Source organism: Protopterus annectens, chromosome 12.part0 (assembly GCF_019279795.1).
Source record: "Protopterus annectens isolate FY-2018-M chromosome 12.part0, PAN1.0, whole genome shotgun sequence".
Classification (NCBI taxonomy): domain Eukaryota; kingdom Metazoa; phylum Chordata; order Ceratodontiformes; family Protopteridae; genus Protopterus; species Protopterus annectens.
The window spans coordinates 830,752,959-830,777,045 of record NC_056746.1 but is presented as its reverse complement, the minus strand read 5'-3'; the positions used below and the strand labels follow the sequence as shown (position 1 = coordinate 830,777,045).

Below are 24,087 nucleotides of genomic sequence, written 5' to 3'. Positions count from 1 at the left end.
TGATCATCTCTTATGTTGTGACATTAGATCAGTGTCACTCCTTACACATTGTGTACAAGATCTTAATCTCTGAATCTCTGTAGTGTATCAGTACTGCTTTGAGTTACATCACACACAGTGTGGGGCAACAGCCCTGTGTCTGAATTTCTTTTATATATATCAGAATTATATCAGTTTAACACACTTGGACCCAATATGCCAAGTGTCCTGTCTCTAAATCCATATTGCGTATCAAATGTGCTAAGTGTCCTGTCTCTGAATCCATCTTGTATATCACTATTACACTGCTGAAAGTCACACTTTGTTTACCAAGTGCCACATCTCCAAAACTCCTTTATATATCAACATTCTGCCAGTGTAACTCACTTAGGCACTTTATATCAAGTGCCTGCCTCCAAATCCTCTGTGTCAGCATTACATCAACTCAACACTCCATGCAAAGAATCCAGTCTCTGCATCTCTCCTCTTCTAACATTGTATTGGTGTAACATTGTGACATACTGTGTTGTTCATAGGTTCATAGGTTGGTACTAGGCTAACAGCCTATACAAGCCTAACCATAACAATTCCCTGGCTATTTCTTCCCACATTATTTACTTCCCTGGACCCCTGTCTTGCAAGGTGACTGACGGGATCCCCGGGGTGAATTTCCTATTTCCCATCCAATTGTCAAGGTTCCTTTTGAAGAGGGCCAAAGAGGCACTCTGCTTGACATGTATGGGCAGTCTATTCCACAGTCTGGGGAGTCTCTGGGTCAGGTATCTAGCCATCCAGCATGTTTTGTTCATTGTGATGACAAGGTTTGGATCCCTGGAGCGTGTGGCTCTGAGAGATTGGGATTTCTTTAAGTGTAGCATGTCCAACAGCTCTGGGTTTGACATGGCCTTGTATGTTAAGCAGAGATTGCCTCTGAGTAGACAATATGTGACAGAGTATAGCTGGAGATTTTTTAGATGGTCAGCATAGGGCATCTGCTTTAGGCCTGTGATTCTTTTAGTAGGGTATTTCTGCAGCCTTTCCAGTTGTTGCAGATGTCTTGAGAGGTACACCAAATGGGACGTTGTATTTTATAATGGGTCTAATGAGGGATGAGTACAGTGGGACAATGACCTCATTTTTTTCTGGAAGAAAAGCCCTTAGTGATGAGGGGTGCCACATAGAAGGACTTCCTGACTGTTGTGCTGATGTGGTTATCGAAGGTGAGACCACTGTCCACTTGTGTCCCTAAGTCTCCTATCACACTTTCGGTGTTTAGTGTACTGCCACCTACGTGGTAATTCACGGGTACATGTTTTTTCCCAAAGGGGATAACTATACATTTCTTGGCATTGAGCTTGAGCCCATGGCTCTGGTACCAAACATCTGTTTCTGTAAGGCCCTTTTGTAGAATAGCCATATCATTTGGAGATTCAATAATGGCTCCCAGTTTGCAGTCATCTACAAACTTTGTTAGCCAGAGTCCCTTAGTGTTGGCCTGTACTTCAGAGAAGTAGATGCCAAACAAGAGCGGTCCCAGGACTGAACCCTGAGGTACTCCACTTGTCACTTGTCTGGAGTTGGATTGGGAGTTGGCTACTTTTACAGTGTGGGTTCTGTCAGTAATCAAGTTGGCAACCCATTGAATGATGTATGGATTAATGCCCAGCTTAGTAAGTTTATCTATGATTCCAGAGTGGGGGATGGTGTTGAAGGCCTTGGCGAGGTCCATATAGGCTGTGTGGACCACCTTACCCTCATTCACAGCTCTGGAGACTGATTCAAAGAAGTCAGTCAGGTTCAAGAGATAGGATCAGCCCTTTACGAACCCAAACTAGGTGGGGTCCGGTGTTTGAAGGTTGCCATTGTCTTTGTTTATAAGTTCCATGATAATACGTTCCATGGCCTTGCAGATCAGGCTCATCAGACTGATGGGGCAGTAGTCCATTTTCTGTAATTCCCTCTTAAAGTTGTCATTGTCCCTCTTAAAATTCTTTAAGTTTTTACACTCCAAAAATATATCTTTCCAACTTCATTCATGTTTCAGTATAAATATTATTTGTAAGTTAATAGATTTATAAAAGTATCTGTAAAGATATCTACAAGCATAGATTCTAATTTTTCTGGATTTGGTTGCATATCAGGGAGCCAAACATATGTCTTTTGACCGCCATGTTGTTAACTGTTTTTCTAAACATATTCCTGTGTCCTCTTACTGCATCTCCTTGCCTGCTTACTATTTCTTTGTATGAGCTCAGTTAAACTAGTCATACATTCGATGGCTCATATAAAAAGAAACATTTATTATGTTTGGCCTCATACTAGTGACATTACTTACCAAATCAAAACAACAAGACATAGCTGCTGGTCAGCTGTTAACTGCATGCAGTTCTATAACTTTAAGAAGATGCTACCAAGCTCTATTAGGCCCTTCAAATGACCTCTCTTATCCTTTGCTGGCTAGGTTGATGGTTGGACAAAGTGATGGCTTGGTCAAAACAGGGGCACGATACTAGCTGGCTAAATAAGTACAAAAGTTAATGAATGTGCATATACTGCTATGAAGAAAGTAATTTCAGAATAATATAGTGAAAATATATTGTTCTTGGGACTGAGCAACACATTTTAAGGTTAATTATATAACTGGATTGCTAAAAATGTGTGGAATTTGGACTGCATTTTAAGAAGTATTTATCAAATAAGCTGTAGGTAGAGGAAGGGATTGTATAAAATAAAAGACTAAGTGGAGAAGGTTAAGTTGTTTTCACAGGGCAGTTTAATGACCATGGTTACCTGTTTGCTGGTTGATGGTTATGGGGCATTGACTAAGCGTGCAGTATTCATGAAGAGGGGGACATTTTAAACAGCAATAGGATACAAGCAAGACTAGAGGAGAAGGCCATAGCTGAAGTGTGGTATATTAGAAAGGGAGATATCAATATAAGTGAATTGGATGGATGTTTCGGAGAACTGGCATGATTAATGTGGCTTAAGAGGCAGAACTACATACACACACCATGTGAAATGACAGTTAAACTAAATGAAAGTTGATACTTTTTAAAGTATGATTCAGTATATAGATAAATAACCAGGAATCACAGAGTTATACAGTTAAGAGGGGGAAAAAAGCATTGCACCAGAGGATCAATCTGGAGCTGCTAGAGTGCAAAGTTTTAGTGATATATTGTAGCACTGTTACTTCACAACAAAAGGTTCACCAGTTTGATTTTTGTCTAGGGTACCTTCTGTGCAGAGAGTGTACTTCTTCCTTGTGTTTGTGTGGTTTTTTTCTGGCTACTTCAATTTCTTCCCACTTCCCAAATCCATGCAGTAAGCAAATTGACTACTTTTAATTGTTCATAAGTGTGTGTGTATGTGTGTGTGTGAGAGAGAGATTCAGAAAAAAGTCCTGGCAATCTGCTTGTATAGTAAACCTTGTGACATCCCCACACTGGGCCAGTAATGAAGGAGCCTGAATCCTCACCACTGACTCTGGAGAGGGAAGATCACTTGCAGTAGAAATGGAAACACTCAGTATTTTCAGATGCAGACCTCTCTGCATCAAGCACAATTTCTCTTAAGAACACATAGGGCACACACTCAGCTTAGGGTCTGGATGTCTCTATCTATCTCCCTTTAGGTCCCCAAAAGACTGGCACAGCTCTAGGGTTAGGTCCTTAGCCAAGTGTTCAAGCCAAGTCCTCCAGCACCCTCTCTGTGAATCCAGTGCTTCATGTCTCTGCTCCAGGTAGCTGATACACACACTATTTGAGATTTAATTTTCACACACACACACACACACACACACCTGGAAAAGGCTGGCACCGATTACCCGCTGTACCAGTTTTGCTCAGACTATAAGGTAGATTCACTTCCACCAGTCAGTTACTATAAGGCTCTTCAAAAGGTATCCAATTATGCTGAGTAAAGTTAATATTAATACAAATGGTAATGTTGACCAAACAGCAAGGCTTTCAGGAGTGGCCAGAGTTATCACAAAATAAATATGTGCAAATACTCTAAAAACTTAAATATTTTTCTAAAAGGGACAGCCACAATGAGAAGTTTAAATATATTTAATAATAAATAATAAAAGAACATGAAATACTAAATATCTATTTCAGTACACAGCAGAATTTCAGTCATAGGAAGCATTACAATTAACACTGATGGAAAGTTTCACACAATTATAGAAAAACAGTATTTACCTAGTCTCACTATCTATTCCTGATTGACTAAAATAATTACTGTTCTTACTTACTGAATAGACAAAAGCAAGATGGGTGAGTGGTCTTTGTTGTCAGATCCAAGGCAGAAAACAGAATGCTCCTGAGACTTCACTCTCCTCTAATATTAAAACATTATTTCTGTACAGAATGACATCATATACATCTGGTCATTTGACTCTGTTTCCCCGCACTATCCCCCGTCAGTTGAAGCTACCAGGGTTTAGCACCTATGTGATGCAATACACATAGATAGAGCATTGCTTAAATGTAATGCAGCTGCTGGAGGCCATAAAACCATTCCACTTTATCTACATGAGCTACAACCTATTCTCTGGCACATACATTGCATCTCTGGCTGTACTCAAAACTATGCAATAATGTCTTTATGGCTTAACCCATAAAGAAATTTAATTTCAGATATATTTTGCAAAGTCGGGTGGATTAAGATTAACCTCTTCACTTTCAGTATATGCTGTTACAATGTATACATTTAAACAGTTACAATAATGCATGTATATCTCTTTCTCTTCCAGCAGGGCACACAGTTGATACATTTTAACACAAGCAAACCAAACAAATACATTTTCAGCACAAGCATCTGTACAAATCAGTTTGATATACAGATGACATATAATTATTTATAAAATTCCAGCTAGCTGTGCTGGCATATGTTACAAATCCACTGCCCTATTTCTCCTGGCATGACTGACAGTACCTTCTTTTGTCAAAAACCCCATGAATGGTGATGGCTGTTCTGGAATCACTTTTAGAGTCAGATATGACATACCTGTATGGATGTAGAACTGAATGGAATTATGTCTCATTACAATATTTTGATATTCTAAGCAGACAAAAAAGAATACTATACAAAATTTAAATCAAATAACACGAACAAACGCAAACAATTCTGGTCAGCTATGTCATCTCTCCTAAATCTTGGCACTAAAGCAACACCCACTCCATTTCCTGATACAAGTTAACAAGATATAGCCAATCTTTTCAATACCCACTTTATTGATACTATATCCAATATTACTACAAATTTTACACAAGTTCCCTCCAACCCACATCCACTGCACAAATCATCTCCTAGTTCTATCTCTCAACACCCCCTAGACCCTAATAACTCAATCTCTACACCTAATTCCTCATTCTCACTTCCCACTGCCACTATTGAAAGGCTACTACTCAAACTCAAAAAAGGTAGTAATGCAGCAGATGAACTTCCCTCAGTATACCTCAAACTTGTTGCAGATGGAATTGCAAATCCTAGTCAATATACTAATAAACAGATCTATCCTTGAATCTCTTGTCCCACAAACTTGGAAAACGTTTTTTATTCTACCACTCCACAAAGGAGGCACCCCAAATGATCTTTCTAACTACTGTCCAATTGCTATTCTTCCCCTTATCTCTAAGATTCTAGATTTTAGAAAAGTGCAGCCAAACTCAAATCCTTGACTATCATTCTAACAATCAGATTATCTCACCCATACAACATGGTTTTAGACCAAGGCACAGTACCATGACTGCCTTATCTCCTTCATGGATACAATAAGTAAAACAGGGACTCTGGCAGATATGTCTCCTCCATATTTCTTGACCTTTCAAAAGCTTTTGATACTATTTCACATCCTTTTCTTCTTAATAAACTTTCTCAGACAGGCCTCTCTTCCACTTCTCTCAATTGATTCATTAGCTATCTTACCAACAGATAAAAAGCAATCAAATGGAACTCCTCCCTCTCTTCTTACCTACCCAACCCCACTGGTGTCCCCCAAGGTTCAGTAGAAGGGCCCCTGTTTTTAACATACTCATCAATAACTTATACCTGTTACTCAACCATGGCTCACTTATTCAATATGCAGATGATTCTACCAATATTTGCTCGGCAGAAACCAACCCCAATCTCCAACACATCACCCAACTACCATTCTCCACTACAGAGAATTGGCTTACCACAAGCAGCCTATGACTCAACTCCAACAAAACTAAAATTCTTATGCTTCCCCTGAAAAATACTCCCCAGTAAACAAAGACCTTTTCAACATATTCTCTAACAAAAGCACACCCATTGAAATATGTCCTACACAAATCTACTAGGGGTTATAATAGACAAACATCTCAAATTTGACTTATACATTGAACGCAACATAAAAAATACACACCAAAAACTGGGCTTTCTTTATAGACACAAGCACTTTCATAGATCTACTTCTAAAAAGACTCTTACATGTGGAGATCCACTACTTACCAATCTACTCACAACACTAAAATCTAAACTCGAAACTTGTTACAACAAAACAGCTCCAGCCAACATCCCTTATTCCACTCACCACTGTATTGCACTACATTTTCTTAACTGGCTTGAAGAACCTCATCACCTAACCTACATAAAACTAGCCACTGCTCACAAGATGGTATATAAATCCATTTGTCCTGCTATTGCCTAAGTTTTTTCCAAGTATATACCAAAAATATCACTCAGATCAGGAAGCCAACAGCTCATAGAAATTCACAAACTACATCTTCAAGCTGGCCAACTCCTCTACTCTTACTCAGTAGCAAGAAACTGGAACTCTTTTCCAGTACATATTAGAACTATCCAAAGCCATGTACTCTTTAAAACATCCCCACACAGCTATCTCTCAAAGGTATTAATTTGGAAATGCTCCAATTCCCTCTCCTCTATCTACCACACCCTCCATAACCTCTTTCTCATCCCCTAATTTCCATCCTCTTCATAACTATATCCTTACACTAAGTACCATTCACACCTGTATCTTCTCATCATATCCTTACACTAAGTACCATTCACACCTGTATCTTCTCATCATATCCTTACACTAAGTACCATTCACACCTGTATCGTCTCATCTTTTTTCTTCTTCTCTCTTATCCTAAGTACACACAACTACAACTCCTGCTTCTATTTCATTCTGTCTTACATCCTTCCTCAAATGTCTCTTAACTACTCCTACTGCCTTCTGTAACCATTCCTATTTGTTTGAATAGATGTATATATTTTATTCTCTTTGCAAGTATGTGTAAATTGTAACCCTAACTAATCTTGACTGTAAAATTGTATTCAATTGTTCAAGACTGTCTAGAACTTGGCGCTTTTCTCATCGGATTTCCATTGAAAATGGGCTATTCAGTGGACTATCCCAGTAACCAAATGCCAATAAAATAAAATAAATAAAATGTCAAAGAGGGGTTTAAAAAAGCCTAGCACCACAACTGTTTTCCAGATGGCTGTGGGATTTTACCCATATTTTTAGGCAGACAGAATTGTTAGTTCAGTGATAGAATGGTCCAGAAGTGGTAGTCTGAGGTGCAAATCTTTTATCCTTTCTTCACCAAAATGTGCAACAAGTATTCAGAATTAGTGACATGAGCAGTTGTGAAGTCAAGAGTACCACACACAATGGAATCAAATGAGTGCATATTTAGAATATTTCTTTATTACATAATAGCATAAATTAATTGCTTTTAAACTTCTAAATTTAATGGAGCTGTGTATGAAATTGCTTTCACTCTGTAGCACTTTTGACAGCTAAATGAGTGATGTACCTCATAATGTTTGACATTTGAAATTCATGGTGATATATGTTAATTTACAGCATCAAAGTCAGGTGACCCAGGTCTAGTATTATTAATTTGCTTGTGAGAGCATTGACTTCTGCAAGACTACATTAAGAGTGCACAAATTAAGCTAATGCATGGGGTGTAGACACAATCAGGGTTTGCCAGCATACTATGCTCTTGTTGTGGTTTAAAATGATACAACCTCTGCAGATGGGAAAAATGGTTGAAATAAGGGCCACATAAACAAAATATACTCTGTGATTTCATGTATAATCTGTGTTATGTCAACAGAAATGGCTAATCTTATAAGAGGTGTTATGTGAACAGAAATGGCTAATCTGACTGATCACCCAAAGTTAGGGTCTTCGATGACTGAACTATGCTAAAAGGATAAGGGTATAGTTACATTTTCAGAAGATGTCAAAAAGCATTTTGAAAGGATGGTCAAGTGACATTTTAGGTATAGTTGGTTACACAATTTTCTGGTGGGTTTACACACTTTGAAAGTGTATGGAAGTGGTTAACAATGGCAGATTTTCTACAAGTGTCCTGCAGGGTTGACAGGTTGATGGGTTTGTCGGTTCTGTTTTAATACCACCATCTTGAGGTAGCAGGGCCACATAATGTAAACAGCTCCAACCAACAGCCATGCCCTTGTGTTACTTTTAAAATCGTCACTTGGTAAATGGTAAGGCACTTCCACTGCTTCAGGGTTCAGATTAACATAATATGTTCCTTTTGCCTGCCTTTCAAATAAGACACCTCAAATGTGTGACTAGCTTAAGGGTGAATAAGAAATGAACATAAGGCTGCAGCCATTTTCCTGCAACTTACTGTCTGCCTGAATTCCACATAATGTGTAAATATGATGATTTGGTGGAGGAAGGACTACAGGCCAATGCAGTCTGACAGTATGTGAACAAAATATATCACATTTAGTAGATTACGGTGTGAAAATGAAAACCAAGTTAAATTGTAACTGTTGCAGCTAGCTGCACTGTCTGAAATTCTTTCAAATTTAACAATGACTTTAATGAAAAAAAAAACAGATAAAACATAAATAAGTAAAAAATATTTGTTGTAATGCTAATAAAGAGACTGTTTTTTGTTTTTTTTTGGTTTTACCACAAGCAACCTATGACTCAACTCCAATAAACCTAAACGTCTTGTGCTTCCCCTGAAAAATACTCCCCAGTAAACAAAGACCTTTTCAACATATTCTCTAACAAAAGCACAACCATTGAAATATGTCCTATACAAAACTACCAGGGGTTATAATAGACAAACATCTCAAATTTGATTTATACATTGAACACAACATAAAAAATACACACCAAAAACTGGACTTTCTTTATACAAACAAGCACTTTCATAGTTCTTCTTCTAAAAAGACTTTTGCCACTACCTGTCTGCTACCCTCTCTTACACGAGGAGATCCATTGCTTACCAATCTACTCACAACACTAAAATCTAAACTCGAAACTTGTTACAACAAAACTGCTAGATTTGCAGCCAACATCCCTTATTACACCCACCACTGTATTGCACTACATTTTCTTAACTGGCTTGAAGAACCTCATCACCTAACCTGCATAAAACTAGCCACTGCTCACAAGATGTTATATAAATCCATTTGTCCTGCTATTGCCTAAGTTTTTTCTAAGTATATACCAAAAATATCACTCAGATCAGAAAGCCAACAGCTCGTAGAAATTCACAAACTACATCTTCCAGCTGGCCAACTCCTCTGCTCTTACTCAGTAGCAAGAAACTGGAACTCTTTTCCAGTACATATTAGAACTATCCAAAGCCATGTAATCTTTAAAATATCCCCACACAGCTATCTCTCATCTGTATTAATTTCCAAATGCTCCAATTCCCTCTCCTCTATCTACCACACCCTCCATAACCTCTTTCTCATCCCCTAATTTCCATCCTCATAACTATATCCTTACACTAAGTACCTGTATCACACCTGTATCTTCTCATCATATCCTTACACTAAGTACCATTCACACCTGTATCGTCTCATCTTTTTTCTTCTTCTCTCTTATCCTAAGTACACACAACTACAACTCCTGCTTCTATTTCATTCTGTCTTACATCCTTCCTCAAATGTCTATTAACTACACCTACTGCCTTCTGTAACCATTCCTATTTGTTTGAACAGATGTATATATTTTATTCTCTTTGCAAGTATGTCTAAATTGTAACCCTAACTTATCTTGCATGTACAATTGTATTCAGTTGTTCAAGACTGTCTAGTACTGTGAGCTTTTCTCCTGGGATTTCCTTTGAAAATGGGCTATCGTGGCCCAGTGGACTATCCCAGTAACCAAATGGCAATAAAATAAAATAAAATGTCGAAGAGGGGTTTAAAAAAGCCTAGCACCACAACTGTTTTCCAGATGGCTGTGGGATTTTACCCATATTTTTAGGCAGACAGAATTTTTAATTCAGTGATAGAATGGACCAGAAGTGGTAGTCTGAGGTGCAAATCTCTTATCCTTTCTTCACTAAAATGTGCAACAAGTATTCAGAATTAGTGACTTGAGCAGTTGTGAAGTCAAGAGTACAACACACAATGGAATCAAATGAGTGCATATTTAGAGTATTTCTGCATTACCGAACAGCATAAATTAATTGCTTATAAACTTCTAAATTTAATGGAGCTGTGTATGAAATTGCTTTCACTCTGTAGCACTTTTGACAGCTAAATGAGTGATGTACCTCATAATGTTTGACATTTGAAATTCATGGTGATATATGTTAATTTAGAGCATCAAAGGCAGGTGACCCAGGTCTGATATTATTAATTTGCTTGTGAGAGCATTGACTTCTGCAAGGCTACACTAAGAGTGCACAAATTAAGCTAATGCATGGGGTGAAGACACAATCAGGGTTTGCCAGCATTCTATGCTCTTGTTGTGGTTTAAAATGATACAACCTCTGCAGATGAGAAATATGGTTGAAATAAGGGCCACATAAACAAAATATACTCTGTGATTTCATGTATAAACTGTGTTATGTCAACAGAAATGGCTAATCTTATAAGAGGTGTTATGTGAACAGAAATGGCTAATCTGACTGATCGCTCAAAGTTAGGGTCTTCGATGGCTGAACTGTGCTAAAAGTATAAGGGTATAGTTACATTTTCAGAAGATGTCAAAAAGCATTTGGAAAGGATGGTGAAGTGACATTTTAGCTATAGTTGGTTACACAATTTTTTGATGGGTTTACACACTTTGAAAATGTATGGAAATGGTTAACAATGGCAGATTTTCTACAAGTGTCCTGCAGGGTTGGCAGGTTGGTGGGTTTGTCGGTTTTGTGTTAATACCACCATCTTGAGGTAGCAGGGCAACATAATGTAAACAGCTCCAACCAACAGCCACCCCTTGTGTTAGTTTTAAAATCGTCACTTGGCAAATGGAAAGGCACTTCCACTGCTTCAGGGTTCAGATGAACATAATATGTTCCTTTTGCCTGCCTTTCAAATAAGACACCTCAAATGTGTGACTAGCTTAAGGGTGGATAAGAAATGAACATAAGGCTACAGCCATTTTCCTGCAACATACTGTCTGCCTGAATTCCACATGATGTGTAAATATGATAATTTGGTGGAGGAAGGACTACAGGCCAATACAGTCTGACAGTATGTGAACAAAATATATCACATTTAGTAGATCACGGTGTGAAAATGAAAACCAAGTTAAATTGTAACTGTTTTGTAGCTGCACTGTCTGAAATTCTTTCAAATTTAACAATGACTTCAATGAAAAAAAAACAGATAAAACATAAATAAGTAAAAACTATTTGCTGTAATGCTAATAAAGATACTGTTTTTTTGGTTTTACCACAAGCAACCTATGACTCAACTCCAACAAAACTAAAATTCTTGTGTTTCCTCTGAAAAATAGTCCCCAGTAAACAAAGACCTTTTCAACATATTCTCTAACAAAAGCACACCCATTGAAATATGTCCTACACAAATCTACTAGGGGTTATAATAGACAAACATCTCAAATTTGAATTATACATTGAACACAACATAAAAATACACACCAAAAACTGGACTTTCTTTATAGACACAAGCACTTTCTTAGTTCTACTTCTAAAAAGACTTTTGCCACTACCTTTCTGCTACCCTCTCTTACATGTGGAGATCCACTACTTACCAATCTACTCACAACACTAAAATCTAAACTCGAAACTTGTTACAACAAAACTGCTAGATTTGCAGCCAACATCCCTTATTCCACTCACCACTGCATTGCACTACATTTTCTTAACTGGCTTGAAGAACCTCATCACCTAACCTACATAAAACTAGCCACTGCTCACAAGATGGTATATAAATCCATTTGTCCTGCTATTGCCTAATATTTTTTCCAAGTATATACCAAAAATATCACTCAGATCAGAAAGCCAACAGCTCGTAGAAATTCACAAACTACATCTTCCAGCTGGCCAACTCCTCTGCCCTTACTCAGTAACAAGAAACTGGAACTCTTTTCCAGTACATATTAGAACTATCCAAAGCCATGTACTCTTTAAAACATCCCCACACAGCTATCTCTCATCTGTATTAATTTCCAAATGCTCCAATTCCCTCTCCTCTATCTACTACACCCTCCATAACCTCTTTCTCATCCCCTAATTTCCATCCTCCTCATAACTATATCCTTACACTAAGTACCATTCACACCTGTATCTTCTCATCATATCCTTACACTAAGTACCATTCACACCTGTATCGTCTCATCTTTTTTCTTCTTCTCTCTTATCCTAAGTACACACAACTACAACTCCTGCTTCTATTTCATTCTGTCTTACATCCTTCCTCAAATGTCTCTTAACTACACCTACTGCCTTCTGTAACCATTCCTATTTGTTTGAACAGATGTATATATTTTATTCTCTTTGCAAGTATGTCTAAATTGTAACCCTAACTTATCTTGCATGTACAATTGTATTCAGTTGTTCAAGACTGTCTAGTACTTGGAGCTTTTCTCCTCGGATTTCCATTGAAAATGGGCTATCGTGGCCCAGTGGACTATCCCAGTAACCAAATGGCAATAAAATAAAATAAATAAAATGTCAAAGAGGGGTTTAAAAAAGCCTAGCACCACAACTGTTTTCCAGATGGCTGCGGGATTTTACCCATATTTTTAGGCAGACAGAATTTTTAATTCAGTGATAGAATGGTCCAGAAGTGGTAGTCTGAGGTGCAAATCTCTTATCCTTTCTTCACTAAAATGTGCAACAAGTATTCAGAATTAGTGACTTGAGCAGTTGTGAAGTCAAGAGTACAACACACAATGGAATCAAATGAGTGCATATTTAGAGTATTTCTGAATTACAGAACAGCATAAATTAATTGCTTTTAAACTTCTAAATTTAATGGAGCTGTGTATGAAATTGCTTTCACTCTGTAGCACTTTTGACAGCTAAATGAGTGATGTACCTCATAATGTTTGACATTTGAAATTCATGGTGATATATGTTAATTTAGAGCATCAAAGGCAGGTGACCCAGGTCTGTTATTATTAATTTGCTTGTGAGAGCATTGACTTCTGCAAGGCTACACTAAGAGTGCACAAATTAAGCTAATGCATGGGGTGAAGACACAATCAGGGTTTGCCAGCATTCTATGCTCTTGTTGTGGTTTAAAATGATACAACCTCTGCAGATGGGAAATATGGTTGAAATAAGGGCCACATAAACAAAATATACTCTGTGATTTCATGTATAAACTGTGTTATGTCAACAGAAATGGTTAATCTTATAAGAGGTGTTATGGGAACATAAATGGCTAATCTGACTGATCACCCAAAGTTAGGGTCTTCGATGACTGAACTATGCTAAAAGGATAAGGGTATAGTTACATTTTCAGAAGATGTCAAAAAGGATTTGGAAAGGATGGTGAAGTGACATTTTAGGTATAGTTGGTTACACAATTTTCTGATGGGTTTACACACTTTGAAAATGTATGGAAGTGGTTAACAATGGCAGATTTTCTACAAGTGTCCTGCAGGGTTGGCAGGTTGGTGGGTTTGTCGGTTTTGTGTTAATACCACCATCTTGAGGTAGCAGGGCAACATAATGTAAACAGCTCCAACCAACAGCCACCCATTGTGTTACTTTTAAAATCGTCACTTGGCAAATGGAAAGGCACTTCCACTGCTTCAGGGTTCAGATTAACATAATATGTTCCTTTTGCCTGCCTTTCAAATAAGACACCTCAAATGTGTGACTAGCTTAAGGGTGGATAAGAAATGAACATAAGGCTGCAGCCATTTTCCTGCAACATACTGTCTGCCTGAATTCCACATGATGTGTAAATATGATAATTTGGTGGAGGAAGGACTACAGGCCAATGCAGTCTGACAGTATGTGAACAAAATATATCTCATTTAGTAGATCACGGTGTGAAAATGAAAACCAAGTTAAATTGTAACTGTTGTAGCTAGCTGCACTGACTGAAATTCTTTCAAATTTAACAATGACTTTAATGAAAAAAAAACAGATAAAACATAAATAAGTAAAAACTATTTGCTGTAATGCTAATAAAGAGACTGTTTTTTTGGTTTTTTTGGTTTTACCACAAGCAGCCTATGACTCAACTCCAACAAAGCTAAAATTCTTGTGTTTCCCCTGAAAAATACTCCCCAGTAAACAAAGACCTTTTCAACATATTCTCTAACAAAAGCACACCCATTGAAATATGTCCTACACAAATCTACTAGGGGTTATAATAGACAGACATTTCAAATTTGACTTATACATTGAACACAACATAAAAAATACACACCAAAAACTGGGCTTTCTTTATAGACACAAGCACTTTCTTAGTTCTACTTCTAAAAAGACTCTTGCCACTACCTGCCTGCTACCCTCTCTTACACATGGAGATCCACTACTTACCAATCTACTCACAACACTAAAATCTAAACTCAAACTTGTTACAACAAAACTGCTAGATTTGCAGCCAACATCCCTTACTCCACTCATCACTGTATTGCACTACCTTTTCTTAACTGGCTTGAAGAACCTCATCACCTAACCTACATAAAACTAGCCACTGCTCACAAGATGGTATATAAATCCATTTGCCCTGCTATTGCCTAAGTTTTTTCCAAGTATATACCAAAAATATCACTCAGATCAGAAAGCCAACAGCTCGTAGAAATTCACAAACTACATCTTCCAGCTGGCCAAATCCTCTACTTTTGCTCATTAGCAAGAAACTGGAACTCTTTTCCAGTACATATTAGAACTATCCAAAGCCATGTACTCTTTAAAACATCCCTTCAAAACTGTCTCTCATCTGTATTAATTTGCAAATGCTCCAATTCCCTCTCCTCTATCTACCACGCCCTCCATAACCTCTTTCTCATCCCCTAATTTCCATCCTCTTCATAAATATATCCTTACACTAAGTACCATTCACACCTGTATCTTCTCATCATATCCTTACACTAAGTACCATTCACACCAGTATCGTCTCATCTTTTTTCTTCTTCTCTCTTATCCTAAGCACACACAACTACAACTCCTGGTTCTATTTCATTCTGTCTTACATCCTTCCTCAAATGTCTCTTAACTACTCCTACTGCCTTCTGTAACCATTCCTATTGGTTTGAACAGATGTATATATTTTATTCTCTTTGCAAGTATGTGTAAATTGTAACCCTAACTTATCTTGCCTGTACAATTGTATTCAATTGTTCAAGTCTGTCTAGTACTTGAAGCTTTTCTCCCCGGATTTCCATTGAAAATGGGCTATCGCGGCCCAGTGGCTATCCCAGTAACCAAATGCCAATAAAATAAAATAAATAAAATGTTGAAGAGGGGTTTAAAAAAGCCTAGCACCACAACTGTTTACCTGATGTCTGTGGGATTTTACCCATATTTTTAGGCAGACAGAATTTTTAGTTCAGTGATAGAATGGTCCAGAAGTGGTAGTCTGAGGTGCAAATCTCTTATCCTTTCTTCACTAAAATGTGCAACAAGTATTCAGAATTAGTGACATGAGCATTTGTGAAGTCAAGAGTACAACACACAATGGAATCAAATGAGTGCATATTTAGAATATTTCTGCATTACAGAACAGCATAAATTAATTGCTTTTAAACTTCTAAATTTAATGGAGCTGTGTATGAAATTGCTTTCACTCTGTAGCACTTTTGACAGCTAAATGAGTGATGTACCTCATAATGTTTGACATTTGAAATTCATGGTGATATATGTTAATTTAGAGCATCAAAGGCAGGTGACCCAGGTCTGTTATTATTAATTTGCTTGTGAGAGCATTGACTTCTGCAAGGCTACACTAAGAGTGCACAAATTAAGCTAATGCATGGGGTGTAGACACAATCAGGGTTTGCCAGCATTCTATGCTCTTGTTGTGGTTTAAAATGATACAACCTCTGCAGATGGGAAAAATGGTTGAAATAAGGGCAACATAAACAAAATATACTCTGTGATTTCATGTATAAACGGTGTTATGTCAACAGAAATGGCTAATCTTATAAGAGGTGTTATGTGAACAGAAATGGCTAATCTGACTGATCACCCAAAGTTAGGGTCTTCGATGACTTGAACTATGCTAAAAGGATAAGGGTATAGTTACATTTTCAGAAGATGTCAAAAAGGATTTTTTAAGGATGGTCAAGTGATATTTTAGGTATAGTTGGTTACACAATTTTCTGGTGGGTTTACACACTTTGAAAGTGTATGGAAGTGATTAACAATGGCAAATTTTCTACAAGTGTCCTGCAGGGTTGGCAGGTTGGTGGGTTTGTCAGTTCTGTTTTAATACCACCATCTTGAGGTAGCAGGGCCACATAATGTAAACAGCTCCAACCAACAGTCACCCCTTGTGTTACTTTTAAAACCATCACTTGGCAAATGGAAAGGCACTTCCACTGCTTCAGGGTTCAGATTAACATAATATGTTCCTTTTGCCTGCCTTTCAAATAAGACACCTCAAATGTGTGACTAGCTTAAGGGTGGATAAGAAATGAACATAAGGCTGCAGCCATTTTCCTGCAACATACTGTCTGCCTGAATTCCACATGATGTGTAAATATGATAATTTGGTGGAGGAAGGACTACAGGCCAATGCAGTCTGACAGTATGTGAACAAAATATATCACATTTAGTAGATCACGGTGTGAAAATGAAAACCAAGTTAAATTGTAACTGTTGTAGCTAGCTGCACTGTCTGAAATTCTTTCAAATTTAACAATGACTTTAGTGAAAAAAAAAAAAACAGATAAAACATAAATAAGTAAAAACTATTTGCTGTAATGCTAATAAAGATACTGTTTTTTTGGTTTTACCACAAGCAACCTATGACTCAACTCCAACAAAACTAAAATTCTTCTGTTTTCCCTGAAAAATACTCCCCAGTAAACAAAGACCTTTTCAACATATTCTCTAACAAAAGCACACCCATTGAAATATGTCCTACACAAATCTACTAGGGGTTATAATAGACAAACATCTCAAATTTGACTTATACATTGAACACAACATAAAAATACACACCAAAAACTGGACTTTCTTTATAGACACAAGCACTTTCTTAGTTCTACTTCTAAAAAGACTTTTGACACTACCTGTCTGCTACCCTCTCTTACATGTGGAGATCCATTACTTACCAATCTACTCACAACACTAAAATTTAAACTCGAAACTTGTTACAACAAAACTGCTAGATTTGCAGCCAACATCCCTTATTCCACCCACCACTGTATTGCACTACCTTTTCTTAACTGGCTTGAAGAACCTCATCACCTAACCTACATAAAACTAGCCACTGCTCACAAGATGGTATAGAAATCCATTTGTCCTGCTATTGCCTAAGTTTTTTCCAAGTATATACCAGAAATATCACTCAGATCAGAAAGCCAACAGCTCGTAGAAATTCACAAATTACATTTTCCAGCTGGCCAACTCCTCTACTTTTACTCAGTAGCAAGAAACTGGAACTCTTTTCCAGTACATATTAGAACTATCCAAAGCCATGTACTCTGTAAAACATCCCCACACAGCTATCTCTCATTTGTATTAATTTGGAAATGCTCCAATTCCCTCTCCTCTGTCTACCACACCCTCCATAACCTATTTCTCATCCCCTAATTTCCATCCTCCTCATAACTATATCCTTACACTAAGTACCATTCACACCTGTATCTTCTCATCATATCCTTACACTAAGTACCATTCACACCTGTATCGTCTCATCTTTTTTCTTCTTCTCTCTTATCCTAAGTACACACAACTACAACTCCTGCTTCTATTTCATTCTGTCTTACATCCTTCCTCAAATGTCTCTTAACTACACCTACTGCCTTCTGTAACCATTCCTATTTGTTTGAACAGAAATATATATTTTTTTCTGTTTGCAAGTATGTGTAAATTGTAACCCTAACTTATCTTGTCTATACAATTGTATTCAATTGTTCAAGACTGTCTAGTACTTGGAGCTTTTCTCCTCTGATTTCCATTGAAAATGGGCTATCGTGGCCCAGTGGACTATCCCAGTAACCAAATGCCAATAAAATAAAATAAATAAAATGTTGAAGAGGGGTTTAAAAAAGTCTAGCACCACAACTGTTTTCCAGATGGCTGTGGGATTTTAAACATATTTTTAGGCAGACAGAATTTTTAGTTCGGTGATAGAATGGTCCGGAAGTGGTAGTCTGAGGTGCAAATCTCTTATCCTTTCTTCACCAAAATGTGCAACAAGTATTCAGAATTCGTGACATGAGCAGTTGTGAAGTCAAGAGTACAACACACAATGGAATCAAATGAGTGCATATTTAGAATATTTCTGCATTACAGAACAACATAAATTAATTGCTTTTAAACTTCTAAATTTAATGGAGCTGTTTATGAAATTGCTTTCACTCTGTAGCACTTTTGACAGCTAAATGAGTGATGTACCTCATAATGTTTGACATTTGAAATTCATGGTGATATATGTTAATTTACAGCATCAAAGGCAGGTGACCCAGGTCTGATATTATTAATTTGCTTGTGAGAGCATTGACTTCTGCAAGGCTACACTAAGAGTGCACAAATTAAGCTAATGCATGGGGTGAAGACACAATCAGGGTTTGCCAGCATACTATGCTCTTGTTGTGGTTTAAAATGATACAACCTCTGCAGATGGGAAAAATGGTTGAAATAAGGGCCACATAAACAAAATATACTCTGTGATTTCATGTATAAACTGTGTTATGTCAACAGAAATGGCTAATCTTATAAGAGGTTTTATGTGAACAGAAATGGCTAATCTGACTGATCACCCAAAGTTAGGGTCTTCGATGACTGAACTATGCTAAAAGGATAAGGGTATAGTTACATTTTCAGAAGATGTCAAAAAGGATTTTGAAAGGATGGTCAAGTGATATTTTAGGTATAGTTGGTTACACAATTTTCTGGTGGGTTTACACACTTTGAAAGTGTATGGAAGTGGTTAACAATGGCAGATTTTCTACAAGTGTCCTGCAGGGTTGGCAGGTTGGTGGGTTTGTCGGTTCTGTTTTAATACCACCATCTTGAGGTAGCAGGGCCACATAATGTAAACAGCTCCAACCAACAGCCACCCCTTGTGTTACTTTTAAAATCGTCACTTGGTAAATGGTAAGGCACTTCCACTGCTTCAGGGTTCAGATTAACATAATATGTTCCTTTTGCCTGCCTTTCAAATAAGACACCACAAATATGTGACTAGCTTAAGGTTGGATAAGAAATGAACATAAGGCTGCAGCCATTTTCCTGCAACATACTGTCTGCCTGAATTCCACACGATGTGTAAATATGATGATTTGGTGGAGGAAGGAATACAGGCCAATGCAGTCTGACAGTATGTGAACAAAATATATCACATTTAGTAGATCACGGTGTGAAAATGAAAACCAAGTTAAATTGTAACTGTTGTAGCTAGCTGCACTGTCTGAAATTCTTTCAAATTTAACAATAACTTTAATGAAAAAAAAACAGATAAAACATAAATAAGTAAAAACTATTTGCTGTAATGCTAGTAAAGAGACTGGTATTTCAGTTCAGCTGCAAACCAGCTATGCCCTGTTGAGTTCATTTTGATAGCCTTATCCTTCATGCACTTCTATTTGCACTATGAAATTAAGCAAAGTACCCCATACCAGGAACTGCCTGCAACCTACCAATTCCTGAAAACATTCACGCATACGTGACATATGAATCTTATCTGCTTATAAACAAATATAGATCATTAGTATAACATTACAGCAGCAGAGAAAAGTGGGTTTTGAGTATCACTTGGTTTTAAGGGAGTAGAAAAAGATTGTTTAAGCTAACTCTCCTGGTTTTGGATACCTTAAAATAACAGTCAGACATTAACATGCACCTCTCAACTGACACTGTGGCACTGAAGTTGGATCATGACATTATAATGTTTGTCTCCAAACATTGTAACTACTGAAAAACATTACTCTACTTTGCATTTAATTAGCTGCAGTCTTCACCCTTTTCTCCTCATATAAAGTTTTACAGCTATTTTTAATTCTTTCTTCTCAAACACAGTAAAGCATTTGTTTAAACCATACACAATTACAAAATGATCTACAGCAATCAAAAGTTTTGATCAGATTAACTTACCTTGCTGCAACATGACAATAAATAGCAAATGTAGCAACGTAGTTCCTCTCATGGGAGAGAATAATGTGAAAGGCTGTGCAAACTCCAAAACAGCCATTGCAGTGAACTGTAGACAATGAAGAGCTGACAGGAACAAAAAAGATGAAAAGGCGAGAGAGAGAGAGATAGAGAGAGAGAGAGAGGAAGCTGTGGGGTTGACCCACCAGAGTAAAAACATCAGACTACAGAAGTTAGTGAGGTTTTTTTGTGTGTGTGTGTGTGTGTGTGTGTGTGTGTGTGTGTGTGTGTGTGTGTGTGTGTGTGTGTGTGTGTGTGTGTGTGTGTGTTTGTATGTGTGTGTGTGTGTGTGTGTGTGTGTGTGTGTGTGTGTGTGTTTGATACAGTAAAAGTAAAGATCTGACCATGTGAAATGGCAGCCAAAGGTGGGGCCAGGAAAAGCAGACATAAATGCTGATAAGTACACAGTTTCAGTAGTTGTATTTCTTGGCTGCACTTTTTATTCTGGTTCCTGCTTGCTCTGGTTTCCTAAACACATATAAATGTTCCAGTAAGCTGTAAACCAGGTACCAGATCCTCACTACCTGCTGCTGCCAGCAGAACAGGAAATGTATTTTAACATTCACCGACCATTGAAACCTTATAACTGTAACCCTCCCCCAACTCCCTGGCCTCCTTCCATAGCTCTCCCCTTTCATTCTCTGTTGTTTAAGTTCATAATAATTATATATCTTCAGCATCAGACTACAAACAGTCTTTCATACTAATTATGTATCCTCAGCATCAGGCAACAAACAGCACTGTCAACAAAACATGCATTCTCTGTTCTTCCAGCCTAAACTAAGAGGGCTGGGATTAGAATCATATTTTCCATTTTTTCCCGCTCTGGCCCCACAGTTTGACATGAAAATAAGAAACACGTGCATCTTCAGATACACATGGTGGGTTCACAGAAAGTGTAGAGGCCTTCCTACTGCCTCATTTTTCACATTAGGCAGTTTCTTGGTTCTTTCTCGTAATGCTAATCTTTCTGTGTGAGATCATTATGCTTGGGCCATTGAGACAGCTGTGAAACAGGAAATGGTGCCTAGTGCCTGTGACCTGTAACTGTAAATCTTTTGTCTATTGTTTTTAAGCTGTGATGATCAGTGAAAAAAACAGATATTCTCAGTATGTCTGAAAGTTGTCATATTTGAAATGTTTAATGCAGACATATTACACTTTATTTTCTTAGTTTTTATTAAATTATTCAATTTGAGAATCAGCATTCATCTTATACAAATACCTGTGTTCGGCATGTTCTATAATCATAACATCATATGATTAAGTGGTTAACCACAGTAATTTCTTATCATACTTCTATTTTAGACTGGGGTTCCTGCAGTATTGGTACAAAACATGAAACCAGTTTCTGTTGTATGTACAGTAAACTCTCAGTTAACGGGAACTCAAGCAACCAGCACTCTAAAGCAACAGGCACAAAAAAAAAAGTTGAAGAAATACAATACAATTTTCATGTGCTGCACTTTCTGCCCCCCCCCCCCCCCGCAGAAATATACCTTACATTTTTTAGAGTTTTAGAGATTTAAAAAGGTAGATAGGAATAAATTCCCTCTCTCCCCAACCTGAGAACAAGTCAAACCAGATAAATAGTATAGGGTACAGTATTAGTCAGGCCTATTTTTAATTGTAACTCTCAAGCAACCAGAAACTAGTTATCCAGCATCTACCAATTCCCATGGGTGCTGGTTAACTGAGAGTTTACTGTATCATTTTGACAAAACACTTTGGAATGTGTACACTAAATGGAAAAAAGCACTCATTTTATACCCTCTCTTTTGTCTGACTTGGCTGATACAAAACATAACATTAAACACAGCCATAGCAGCCAAGAAGAAGTTCTGTGCTTCTTTGCTGCTGCTTGATCTGGACAGAAAAGTGCATCCTACCTGAGAACTTGGAAGGGCGATGCAAAAATATAAGCATATGCTTCGCCCTCCCTTGATTATCCAATCATACAATTAAAATACCTCGTAAAAGCAGTTACACACTTCTTAAAAAGTATATTAAGTTTAGTTTAACTCTTACATTTAACATTGAAATATAGTACTTATGCATATTTCCTCAAAAATTTCAGTATGATGTTTCACTATACACGAAATACATGAAGCACACTGATTGTCTTCTGAAATTATGAAAAAAAATGTTTTTACGGCACGATTCCTATGTAAGCATCTTAGTATAACAAGCATATTCTAGTAAGGTGCTTATATAGGAACTTGTGTTATTAGAAAACCTCATAATGACTCACAAATACAGTCATCAGATTTTTTTTTACATTTGTTTACCAGGAAAGTCCAACTTGGAACAAAGCCAATTTTCAGTGGAGGTCCAGGGAGAAACACTCCAGAAATGTCTTTGAAATGTGGGAGGAAACCCACATGAACGCAGGGGCAGACATGCAGACGCCACACACAAGGCACTCCAGCAGAGAACCAAACCAGAGAACCTCTTGCTGTGAGGTTACAACACTACCGCTGTAACGCTGTGCCATCAGATAACTACATCAGAAAACTAATGACAGATTTAAAACCTGTAACACAGTTCATATTACCAACAACTAAAAACAAAAGTGTGGTACACCAAAGTACCTGAGAGCTTTTTAAAACTGTTATTTGACTGGAGCTGTCCTTTGCTTGTGGATACTGTTTTTGTAAAAATGTTAAGACAATTTGCAATGCCAGACTTTGTTTTAAACTATTAATACCTCAGGTTAGCTAATACAAGTGTCCCTAATCATAACTTCAGCTTGTTAAGTGCTCCTGGAATCAGTTCCTTGAACATATAACAAACTGGTTATGATTGGCATCCAGGTCATAAGCTATATTATTTCTAAGTAATTAAAATAATAATTAGTAAGTTAAACAGGAGTAATGTGTCCAAGTGTCACCCTGAAATCACTATTGTCATACTTTTCAATTCAAAAACATTTTGTTCTCTCTTTATTTGTTCCTGTTAAAGGGTCATATTAAGCACTTGATAGAACGTCTATGAAACCCAGATGGGCTTGGACCAAAGGACTGTATGTGTCAATTTAAAGAATTTTTATTAAACACATATTCCTCCATCTGGGGGCTCAACATCATGTCTGTCTTAGACATCTGAGGTTAATGATGTATTCTGGTCATGTCTGATGCTGAAGTGCCTCCTCTGTTCTGTGGGCATTTTTTACCTCATGCTAAGGGATATATATGGTTACCTTTCCTTCTAGGGCATGGTTCTCATTGTTAGTTCTTTAAGGACAGTGTCACCACAATATGAATATCTGTGTCACCAATGGCCACGTGATCACTATACCACTGACTCACTGATACAGTACTGGATGTTGATGTTTCAGAAAACAGCTTTCTAATGAAATGTTAAACTTCAGTTATGTCTCTTCCAGTTGTGAATTGTTTTTGTTTTCTCAGGAGGTTTCATGACACTCCCAAGTTGTTGTTGTTGTTGTGTCTTTCGGCTTTTCCCAGTTAGGGGTCGCCACAGCGGAACTCCGGTCCTCTAATGATTGGCAGTAGATTTTTACGTGCCGAGTTGCCAACTCTGATGCACAACCTTCAACGTAGGTATGCCCATTCATGCATGT

General features: G+C 37.5%; 1 protein-coding gene across 2 annotated transcripts in view; it reads right to left on the bottom strand.

Moving 5' to 3' along the window:
• Positions 1–20,722, bottom strand: part of LOC122816825 (tyrosine-protein phosphatase non-receptor type substrate 1-like) — a 524,785-nt gene extending 504,063 nt beyond the window's left edge. Inside the window, exon 1 of one of the 2 annotated variants that reach the window (XM_044089871.1) lies at positions 20,448–20,722. In XM_044089871.1, the coding sequence (XP_043945806.1) occupies positions 20,448–20,664 (217 nt within the window). In that variant the 5' untranslated portion in view covers positions 20,665–20,722. The remainder of the gene's footprint in view (positions 1–20,447) is intronic. The other variant, XM_044089872.1, reaches the window with a different exon arrangement.
• Between the last annotated feature and the right edge of the window lie 3,365 nt (positions 20,723–24,087).